At 38.3% G+C, this 12,280-nt stretch overlaps 1 protein-coding gene across 2 annotated transcripts in view; it reads right to left on the bottom strand.

Annotated features, from left to right (window-relative positions):
• The window catches only part of tcf4 (transcription factor 4), a 161,253-nt gene that overhangs the window by 110,662 nt on the left and 38,311 nt on the right, over positions 1–12,280 (bottom strand). For both annotated transcript variants that reach the window (XM_085926759.1, XM_085926758.1), the window contains exons 2-6: positions 10,169–10,480; positions 9,803–9,966; positions 9,599–9,690; positions 9,288–9,326; positions 7,078–7,150 (exon numbers count right to left, since the gene is read on the bottom strand). In XM_085926759.1, coding sequence (XP_085782885.1) covers positions 7,078–7,150; positions 9,288–9,326; positions 9,599–9,670 — 184 coding nt within the window. In that variant the 5' untranslated portion in view covers positions 9,671–9,690; positions 9,803–9,966; positions 10,169–10,480. The remainder of the gene's footprint in view (positions 1–7,077; positions 7,151–9,287; positions 9,327–9,598; positions 9,691–9,802; positions 9,967–10,168; positions 10,481–12,280) is intronic.

Genomic DNA, 12,280 nt, shown 5'->3' with positions numbered 1-12,280 from the left:
CTTCTACGTTTTAGATTTTGAGTCTGTCTTTTTATTTCAAATTATTCTTTTGGACACAGATTCTATGGTCCAACTAACTAATTCTAAACACTGGCAAACAAGGTCAATCTAAGATCAAGAAGGAAGTGCAGAATAATAAAAGCAGGAAGAAACAGTTGATATTGACGGCTAGAAGGAAATGTTAACTAAAAATGAGTAAAAACAAAAACATCACATGATCACAGGATGTTTTGCACAGAAAATACCCCCAAATTGTGCTTTCTAAATTTAGAAAGGAAAAAAAAATGCCCGCAGAAACTGCTACAAGTATAATTCTGCAACAGTCTGGTAGACAAGAGCAAAGAAATAGTCAAGGAGTTCAAGGGAAAATTATCAACTTAGCTGAGGAGGACTTGGAAAATGCCAATTCTAAACGAGATTTATTTTTTTATTAAATGGAGGTGGAGCACACAGTAGGAGTAGCTGTTTTGGTTATAATATTTTAATGTATTTTGAAATACACATTGTCTTTCATCTTCATCTTATGACAGTGTAATATCTAAAACATCACACGTACAATTGTTCATTCACATTACATCCACCTCCCAGAATATGTTGCTTTGTACTGAAGGAAAGCTGCAGTCTTGTTAAGCAGTACTGTAATTGCAAGCTAAACTGTTTGACGTTGCCTGTCTCTTTATTTTCTAAGGATTGGGTGGATTAGGCACAGGGACGACGTTTCTATCACTGCTGTTTCTGTTAAAGCAAACAGGTGCAAAAAGTACACCTCAGCAACATCAACATATTGACTGCAGCGCGAGGAGGACAAATAATGCGGCCTTGCCGTTTTGCAGTTTCACATATGGTGAACGATAAAGGGATGCACAGGCTAAGTAAATCAAAAGATCGAAAATGATCATTTATGATGAAATAATGAGTTATTTTGGTGCCCCAGAAGTTAGAGGCCTGGCTCTCTAAAACGTCACCTCTGCTGTATTCAAACGTTCGGCAGTAGATTCACCTCAGCGCAATGACGAGTACTTGAGCACATTGCAGAGGATAACGTAGAAGTGTTTTATAATTTATTTGATGCACCAAAATCAGAACAGCCGCACAACAACTCAAGTTGCAGAAACAACTGCTCGGAGAAATTGATGTGTTTGGCCTGTAGGGGATAGCTCCTCACTTTGTGATGTCACAACGTGAGGACCCGGTCACTGAACATCGTTGGAGAGTATCTGACAATTAAAAAAAAAAAAAAAAAAGTCAGCACCCACTTCTATCCAAGAAAATGGAGAAATGAAACGTGAAGTACGTTACTCATAAACAAGACATATTTACCCTAAATTGTATGGACATCTATGCACTCAATTTCTGTGCCTGTCCTTCATTTCTAATCACTCCACAGTTAATGACGGGCTTGCGTATAAATCCGACAGATTACCTGCAGCAGGTGTCCAACAGATGACTCTAAAATAGGCACTTGTGACACCGGGAAAAAAAAGCTGATGAAGACCAGTAATTAAATACTGACAGTTTGTCAGACACGAGACGTTTAGTCGACTTATTACAAAGCGTATCAGAAGACAACAAAACATTTAAACACATATGATTGACGCAATAGGATCAGACACCAGAAAATGACGACTGAGTCTGATCTGAGTCAGGGAGCACAGTGAACAAAAAAAATAAGCTTTTCTAACTCTAGCCGAGCCCAACTAGTCTTAGCTGTGCCTTTAGGGAAAACATATGGAGTGCCGACTCGGTAGTAAGTCGGCTTGCCGAAGCAAGAGCTACGTCTATCTCCTGAGGTTTGTAAAAAAATTTAAAAAAAAAAAAAAATCCCTGCCAAATATTAACAGACATGAACATTGAAATCAGCGCCATTATTAGCAAGTCATTATAAGCGTTTGAAAAGCAAATGGAGCTCATAATATTTGCCATTATCGCTAAAAAAACGCCTATTAATTCTTAATCCGTACCCCAATTAAGAGCATGGCTGGGAGTTTTTGCCAAGAAAAAGACAAATTAAGAGCCTCCAAGGCTGAGAGAGAATGTAGGAGGGCAAGGTATTGAGCAACCGGCTTCTGCCCGCCACCTATTTTGAAAGCCATCCTCTTGGATGAGTTTGAGTGACGGGTGGAACGAAGGCTGATTTGACTGAATAGAGACAAGAGGGTGACGGTGGGGGCGTTGTTCACCACGTTGAGGCGCATTATCTGTTTCAGTACAAGTGTATCAAATCAAACGTGAGAGGAGATATTATTAAAACGAACCCTTTTTATTCCTCTCAGCTGTAAACTGTGACTGAATAAGATATACCAATTAGAGGAACAAAAATCCAGCATGCCGATGCGGTCGTATTCGTGGCTGCCCAAATTTCTCTGCAGATGTGTGAAGAAGCAAACACTGCTGCGGGGGATGATTTAAAAATTAATTTTCCCCCCTATGATAAAACAAAAACAGAATGAATCTGTTCCACGAGTGGAACTTTCACCAGCGAAACTGCGTATTCTGCTCAGTCATGGGAAAGCTAAAGTTTATCCCAACTGACGAAAGGCGAGGTACACCCTGGACTGATCGCCAGTCAACCATCGAGCGCCAAAGCAACAATTCACGCTTACATGCGTCCCATTGTGACTATTTTAAAATCATCCACACAGACATGACCTTGATTAAAGCTTCAGTGTTTTCTTGAGTGTGTCTGTAACTTCGATATAAGCCACAATTTAGCTCCAGCGCTTTCTCAATGAATAGAATTTATTTGTGGATTTTATGTGCATTGTACCAAACCATCTTTTAACTCTTACTCTTGTGCAATTTAACTGAACAAAGAACAAAAAAGTAAACCTTCAAACACACACTCCCAATGACCACAATTTGGACTGCAGTGGGATTTGAACCTTGAACCCCTAAATCTAGGTACTTATGGATTGAGCTACTTTTGCTCACACTGGTTCAGTTGAGAACATTTACAAGACGTTTTAACAAAAATAATTCCAACTACGGTTTGCTATCTTCATCTGCTCTCTTCATCCTTTGTTCATGTTTTTCACAATGAGTCTTTCCTGCATCTTTCCCTTCTGTACCAATACATTTAAACCACAGACACATGCATATGCATAATTTTGTGAAATCTCCCCAAATCTCTCATTTATACACTATCACACTCGCACACCTCAATCCGCTTCCAACACCGTTGACAGGGAAACAAACAACACATCTGAAGGGTTCGAACGGTGTTGTAGTGGGGGGGGGGGGGGGGGGTTCACCAAAAGCAGCCAAGACCTGAAATAGACAAGTGGCGCTAGTGACAAGCACAGTGGAGCCTGCTCTTTGAACGGCTTCATCCAGGAAGAGATTAGAAACACACACAGAGTTTGATGTGTGCATTATCTTTCCAGGGATGATCCCAAAATAAACAACAACTAGGCAAAATCTCCCAATAATTAAAATGGTTAATCCACTTCCCGTTTGCTGATGACCGTGGGCTGAGCATGTCAAGTGGGACTCTTGCACCGTTCCTGTTTCTACGCTTTTGTGTCTAAAGGTGAATTGATTTCTAAAAATATAAGGATTTAGCATTCACTAAGCTGTCAAAAACCCAAACAAATATTTATAGTTTTTTGGAAATGTGAAAAATGCATCTTTAACAAATCTGATAAGATAAATTTGGTTGACAGAATCACATAGTTTTTTTATATGCTTTTTCTTCCAGTGTCGCTGTCCGGATATGTGCAACACTGCCACAAAATTCTTTACATTTCTGATTTGATTTTCTGCATTCTAGCAAAATATATTTGGCCGTTGTCAATTGGTTATTTGTTAAATGCAATAAATGTGTTTATTCATTCAGCTGTGGTGTAATATTCTTTTAGAATTTAAAATATTTTCCCTTTCTCATTCCTTGTAAAGCTAAGCAAAGCAAAAAAAAAAAACAGACATGAGGCAGAAACTCTCCTTACAACCCAAGCTAAACTTTACTCCAACATAAATGTTTGTTGAGGTTAGCGGAATAGAAATACTTCTCAAGTAATAAATTAACCGTGTGCTTGGAGCTCGAATAGCCGTGCAGTAAATTTTTAACAGAATATACTGTAAATATTTTTAAATACTCCCCTAAAATCTAGACCAAAGTCCTGGCTGCTGAACAGAACCAAACATACAATGTGAGGACCAGGTTCAGCGTCAGCATGTCCGGGCTTCTGGCCTCATCCCTTCCTTTGGAAACTGCTGCTCTCATGGCTGTGCGGGTCTATAGAGTTCTAATTAGCTGCATTCACAAACAGCGCCGGGCTCATCAAAATGCCGAGGCCTGCAGAACGCCACAGCAGGGGTGAGCAGAATGTGTGTGCGTGATGAATCTTGTACATGTGGGTGGAAAAATGTGATGTTGTTTGTGTAGTTTCAAGTTTATAAGACAGTGCCGTTTTCCTTTTGTGTGTGTGTGTGTGTGTGGGGGGGGGGGGGTTGCATGAAAATAATCCCAAAGTGAAGATACACATCGACGCAGCAAACCAAAGCTTGCCGGCCATTTAAGAGTAAAAAAACTGGATACTTCCTTTTTTTTTGCCTCTGCAAACTCATAACATTTGTTGACCTGCTTCACATTTGCATACACGGCACGGGGGCAAACCACACCATGTCACACAAACAAGCAGTAAACAAAAAGGATGTTTGCACTGCACTGTTTCTAGGAGAATAACAGAACGGCTCACAAATCTGAGTAGGATCAATGGAAATGATCTACGTATTTCTCTACAAAAACCCAGCAGAAAAACTTTCAACCAGACCGACTGCTTCTGTTTAGATGATTGTGGCTTCACTTTGGCTCATTAAGGCACAGAGGATACAGCTATTACATGTACATTGCACTAACTACATTAGGCGGGTCTATATAATATTGCATATGTTGTTTTGTGTAAAAGGTACGGTGGTTGTATTAGTTTAGTATTTCATAGGTACTGCAACATTCATAAGAACCCCAAAGATCCTCAACATGTCCTTAAGTATAATATTGAACCCCAAAATGCTCTTGAAGTCATTGACATTCGTTTTACACCATGCAGTAGGGTTGTCTTTACCAACTGGATTAGGCAAATTTCTGTAGAATGGAAAATATTTTCAACCCTAATTTGTGGAACAAATTATGACATCACACTTTACAATTGACTACTATAGGAAATAATGAATAAATACAGTAAGCACAAGCTAGCTGATTACGATTAGTACATGTGACTGCAACTTTCTACAGTATGTTGAGTTTAAAAAAAAAAAAAAATATATATATATATATATATATATATATATATATATATATATATATATATATATATATGTATATATATATGTATATATATATATATCTACACGTGTGATATATCAGTATGCACAGTATATCTTATTCATCAATCAAAAATTTTTATATAGCCCTAATTCGCTCAATAACTGCCTCCAGGAATTCACACATGGATGTTAGCATGCTGTGCTGCTCTTGTGCATCCAGGTGCAAATGAACTGGAAATTCCCACGCTTTAAAACTGACACAATGTTAGCAATACAGAGGCAAGTATAGGTAAACAATTTGGAACCTGAATTTTCACATTTTTTAATTTTTCCACGATTCAGAAAGTTTTTTAGTGCAGACCTTCAATGAAGAACATGATAGAATTCAAGAAAGAAGTCATACCGTTCTATGAATATGCTTTACGGTGCTTGAGCTCACCAGGATGCATGGAAGGACACATCAAGGACAGATTATTTGTGTGTGTGTGTGTGTGTGTGTGTGTGTGTGTGTGTGTGTGTGTGTGTGTGTGTGTGTGTGTGTGTGTGTGTGTGTGTGTGTGTGTGTGTGACAGTTGTTCAGTGACTCCCAGGCTGGTCCTTAGTAGTAGTAGTAAGCCCAGATATCTCTTCACTCTCTTCTCCTTACTGTCTTTCATATGCCAAAAAGTATCTTTAATAAAGGTAGAAAGGCTGGTAAAGAATCATGTATTCATTTCATATTGTTTTCACATTGTTTCATAGCTATTCTCTGGACTATTTATGTGTTTGGGTGTCTGGAATGGAGTAGTTTAGATGATTTCCACTTTCAGTCCAGTTCAGTTTTTTCACAAAAAATGAGGTTCCACTCTAATTATGTTGAATTACTCAAGTACATCTAGCCATACCTTGAGTGATATCCACTTCAGGGTCAAAGGTCAACAAGAGGCTATCCCAGCTACTTGCAAGCTAGCTAATAAGCAGTTCAGGAGGTGTCATCAGCGGTGTACAAGAACCGGCACTATCTGTACTTTTATTGAACTGATCTCAGCATTTAAACAACATGAATAAGTGTCTTGGGGTGAACTCTGAAGCACGGGCACACATATGGAAGAAGCATCGAAATACTGACCGCTATGGTAGACCTGACTGACCTACTGCATGGTGACAAAATGTATGAATGGAAAACACATGAGTTAAGGAAGTAACCAACTCACTCACTCACTCACTGACTAAAAAGCCAAATAGGATTAAGTGAATAAATTACACACTCTGCTGGCATTATCTCATTAATGTCAATCACACTCACACATTCCCTGAAAAACTCCTCAAGTTACAACCTGCCTGTCTCGCTATGGACAGTCCAGTTCAACTTCCAAAGTGACTATGTTTCGCTACTGTTTGACGCCACACTGTATAGAACCACGGTGAGCTAATCCCCACGGTATATTCATAGGCAGGAAAGAGTGACATCACCAAATCAGAAAAACAGGAAGTCTCTCTCAGGAATGAACATGAGAAGCAGAAAACAAATGTTATCCTTCAAACTTACCAAAATCATTTTTCTTTTTGTTATGAGAGTATTTGCATTCTATTCTAATGACATAGAGCCTCTTGTTTTTCCAAAAGCATTTGGAAGAACCTACAGATAATACAGAACATAATGGATGGAATACAGAGTACTGCTCAAAGTAAATTGCTAACCCCCACAAATATTGGGTGGTTACCCACACTGAAAAGTCATAGAGCGGCAAAAAACAGGTGCATGGAAGGATTTCAAATTGAGAGAAGAACATATAGCTCATTGAAAAAAAAGAGAGAAGAAAGCTGACGTACTTGAGCCGGAGAAATGTCCACTCCCCAGGGAGGTCGGTCCATTCTTTCCACTGCTAACAGGAGGGGAAAACATCTAAAAGACAAATAGAGCACACATTACCTTCAAGAGCACAGACAGGGGTACCAATAAGAGCAGACAAAAATGACTGCAGCTACATATGAAAAGCTTCATTCCAATACACCAGGGAGACATTTGGCTGGAAAATAGTGCCGCGAGAAGTGTATCACTCTTTGCCTCGAATGTAAAGGTGACATCTGCTTTTCAAGAAGCATTCATCTTTTTTTTGTTCACAGCAAGACCTACATGTTCAGAACTGTGACAGAGGATTATCTCATCTGATCTAAAATTTGAAACATGTTTACCCGCAGTTTTGTCTAAAAAGAATTCCGATTTTATTTTCAGATTGTCAATTCCCTTACAAACACTGTATTTAGGAATGAAACTCATCATATTTACAGTATATAATATGTGACCTAAACAAGTATTGTAAAAGATGTCTACATGCATACTGAAGGTGAAATTGACTGCTATTATATTGCGAGCAGTCTCAGTTGTGACGACTCAACTTCACCATATTACCATGAAGTTACATTTTGCATCTGTGTAGACCAGAGTGAGCACTAACTGAGCATCAAACTTTCACATAGAGATTTTATTCTTAAATTGATTAGAAATTCAAAGTTATAGTTGGAACCAGTCGTTGGTAACAATGAACATTGATGTCATTGTGCCTCCGATTGGACAAGAGATGTGTGTGATGGAGGTCGCACTGGTGTTGGATGGCTACAGAGATGAATCGACATGATTTCATCCTTTTCTTATTCGTGCTGTAGCCATATTTAGGAGAAGCACTTTCAGTACTCTGTCCAGTGGTGAGCATTGACAGGGCTACAATTGCATAAATTAATGTTCAGCCTGCTTTAGGAGGAGACACACTGGTATGCTTGCCGCTCTATTTGGTCAAATCTTTATTCATATTTTTAATTAGTAAAACACTTTACTTACATTTTTTTAATACAACTTGTCATTGTACATCACAGTGAGGCTTTAAATTACTTATAAAACGATTGTGATGCATTTGAAAGCATACATGTAATATTAGTCTACTGTGGTTGTTTGAAAATATTGTTTGAGAAAAAGTCTTGACTTTTTATAATCATAACAAATAATCAATTGCAGCCAACTGAGCCCTCACTATAATGCTCAGACCATTTGACAATTTGTGAATATGCTGTTGTGTGAACCTTTACAATGTAACGTAATATATACCACAATCTATATTAAAACTATTCCTCAACTGCTGTTTTTGTCTGTGTGTACTTTATAATGCTTACTTTGCAAATACTTCACAATAACAGTCCCACAGGACACAAAAAAATTGCATTGATCCACATCCTCTGTACTCTTATATTGGTTTTTGACAATAATTCGGTTCAGAGTGTGTGTTACGTTTGACGGCTTTGAAAAAGACTGGCATTACTGCCTTGTTTCTGTAAAACTCAGCCATGATATTTTTATGCAAGAATTTTCCTTAGGGGAATTACATAAATGTCTACCTGTTTAAATAAATAAAGTTAAGATATGGAAATAAGCTTGTTATTGTTTAGGTCATTTGCATTTTTTTGCTATTATTAAGTACTAACATGCTTTTTTTTTTCTTTTGTTCAAGGATTTCCTAGCATGTTGCACCACTGGCCTTTTTTGCACTTTCTAATCTGACATATCTTCCTTTCATAGCAGGATTAATGGGAGTCCGTTTATTCTTCCTCATTGAGGGCTGTATCTATTTTCCTCCTTCTCATTCCCTCCTCCTCTTGTGACCAAACTTGCTCCCAGAGGGAGGTAGAGGCACAGAAAACATGGCCGAGAGCATGGAACACTATTTCCTGTCCCTCAAGTTCACACCAGAGTCTTTTATTCCAAGGGAATGTGGGGGGTGGGGGGGGGGGGGGGGGGGTGCTACATTTAAAACGGGATTAGTATTTTGCGCTTGTAACACGAAAAACTGCACGGGCGGGACATGCGCAACACGCAGGTTCATGCTGAGAGTTATTTATCCCTATCTGTCTTTTTTCTCGACTTATATCAATATTATAACTATTCTTCACACTGTGGACTGTACACTCATTGTAAGTGAATATTAAATCACATTTTTTTTTTTCTGTCATGAGCAAAAGGGGGAAGAAGGACTTAAAATGAGATATACTACCATGGATGATGGGAACATCTTCAAATCGTTGTTTCGCATCTATAAGACAACAAAATTACCAATGCAGCATCAAAAATATCTACACATACAAACAAAATAAAATCACATGAATGCTCTCACTTTTCTTTTCACTTACGCTAAATAAACACACTTTAACCAGTTAATGTTCAAAGATATGCAGGTTATGCGCCGTCCAACTCATTAATTAAACATGTAAACTGTGAAAGCCTAACAGGACGTGCTTATTTACTTCCAGCTTCTCCTATCATCATACTCATTTGTTCCAAATAATAATAAATGAATGTTCTTACCGCGCTAAAATCCAGTAAGTCACTCAGTTCCTTGTCTGTGCCCAAAGCTGCCATCCGTTGTTGATGATGCATTTTAGCAAAATCACACGGACCTACAAAATGAAAAACAAATGGAGAAATAGATGGACAGAGGAGGTAGACGTAGACAGATAGACAGAATTGTTGCCGGATGGCGATGAAGATGAGAAGAGCGGAGGAAAAGACCTCTTTCGCTGTTTTACGCGCAGCTCCGCTCTGCTCTGGGTCTTCGGTCGCCACAGCCAAAATAAATCCAGGAAAACAAGCTCAAAGCCTCGATTAACACGTCTAATTTCCTCTCATCTTCAGCGGGGGAGAAAGCTCACAATCAGGTTCCTGGTTTAAAGTCACTGGACAAAAAAAAAAAAAAAAAGTCACAGAAAGGTTTGCGTTTTGGTGTGTGTGTGTGGGTTGGTATTTTTTTTTTCTTCCTCTCGCCCTCCAGCCAAAGAAGTCCGAGCTCTCCGCGTCAAGACGCAGTTCGTCCGCCTCGGTTTGACTGTCAGCCTCAAACAATCATACAATAAATAAATAAATAAAAGACTAAAACACCTAAACGAGCCCGTCAGAGAAGAAGCAAACCTCCGAAGAGATTAGGACTTTTCACTCTGTGCGCTCGCCTGCAAGTCAAGAGGAAGACTGCAGTGGAAGCAGCTTGGAAGAGTCCGGGTGGAGTGTGCGCTTCTTGCGGCCGGGTGAGGGCTCCCTCCGCTCGGCTGCAGGTTGTGAAGATGCCCGGGCGCTCAGAACGGTACCCATGCGCGTATTGCTGTGAAGCCTCGGTCGCTGTGATTCATATGGTGGTGCGGCCACCTAGCTTACATTCTCGTCTAACACCATCGCACCACTGTAGGCACTGATAATCTGCAAGAGAAAAAAACCCATCAAAGTCTTTTTTTTGCTACGTAAATTTACACAAACATTACCGGCCACGTTCAGTTCTAGTTGTTTGTCCTCTCACTTGTGTTTTTTAAGTGCAGTGTTTGACCTGATTATTAAATTATGATATGATTTTTACTGGATGCAATTTTGAAGTATTTTCATGGAATTGATATTCTCAATTCTATGTTCATGAAATGTTTTACTTTTATTTAAAAAAACATTGAAAAACCAGTCAATCTGGAAATTATATATGGTTTTCATGTACTGTACCAAACCGTTACATTGAAACTTTTTGTTAAAGGTATTTGAAAAATTATTTTTCAGGATTTGGCAGTTGCCCATCAGGCTATATCCCACTAGACTAGTTCCGCCCCTGCACTGAGCTAGAGCTGAAAATTGGATTCTCATTCAGAACCAAAATGACAACAATTTGCAGTAAAATAACAATTTTAGAAGATTTTTTTTCCACTAACATTCACGTTTGTAGTATAGCTAGAAAAGCTCCATGTAAAACCAATTTATATATATATATATATATATATATTATATATATATATATATATATATATATATATATATATATATATATATATATATATATATATATATATATAGGTGTCAAAGGTATAGCAGCCATGGTTGATATTTGGGTGTCACAATTTGAAGCCACTCCCCCCTTTTTAAAAAGTAGCATTGCAGGCTGTGTCAAATATTTCTACAGTAGCATATGCCGCGGGGCAGTTGGAAATGGTCCACAGGTTGTAGTGTGAGAACCCCTGCAAATGGCACAGGGTTATTGAAGGAATAGGCTGTAACGATAATTTGTTTACAAACATTATATCATTTCAAAATTAAAAAAGGTGTGTCATGTTAACAAAGGTAGTCAAGGGATTGCATTTGGAATAGTTACACCCTACAAAATGTGATCATTTCTGACTTGAAAAGTGTTCAAATAATTATTTTAAGTTAACTAGACAGACCAAAACCAGAACTAAATTCCAGGATATTGTCAATTTATTGGAAAAAAAGAAGTGAGAAGCAAAATGTTTCAGCAGTTGAGCAAGAATAAAGAAAGTTAGCAAAAAAAAATCAAGCTCATATTGCAGGTCAATTCAAATTTCTTGTCATTTGTGTCTATGTATCTCTTTGTGTGTGTGTGTGCGTGTGTGTGTGAACAGCACAATTCCGAAATTTCCAAAGCCAATCGAGGCTTTGTTCGTACGTGGATATAAATCAGATATGCGTGATGCAACTGCAGTCTGGACGCTCACATTGCCCTCGTCAGAAACATTCATCAAAAGTGCAGTTTTACAGAAAGCTGCAAAGATTTCTTAATAAACCAACTCATACAAGCGCAACCTCTTCCACCTGCTTAGTGGATGGGCTCTTAATGCAAATCACATTCACAAATAAAATAATCCAATTGATTGAAAAGCAATACATGTAATGTTCTTACATGTAAAAACATCTGAAATTTTGCAGCCTGTATAACAACCCACTGCCTTTTCTGAATATGCAACAACTTTGGTCAAATGTGCTTTAGAAGGCTTTGGTTTACTCCAGATGAAACCTCACAAAGCTTTGAAGCTTTCCATCCAATCGGTTATAAAAGGATAATTTTTTAAGGCTTCATGTGCACCCAAACCTCCTAGCTGACCAAAACCTAATAGCAAAATACCATAATTACAGATAGTTCTCATGTCTATTTATGATTAATGATACATTGACTTCTATTACTTTAGTTTTACTCAACCAAAATAATTGTTGAACCTCAAATCACGA

This window comes from Syngnathus leptorhynchus, chromosome 12 (assembly GCF_054491065.1).
Source record: "Syngnathus leptorhynchus isolate UIUO chromosome 12, UIUO_Slep, whole genome shotgun sequence".
NCBI classification, from domain to species: domain Eukaryota; kingdom Metazoa; phylum Chordata; class Actinopteri; order Syngnathiformes; family Syngnathidae; genus Syngnathus; species Syngnathus leptorhynchus.
The sequence above is the reverse complement of the archived record's forward strand: the minus strand, read 5'-3'. Positions and strand labels throughout refer to the sequence as shown.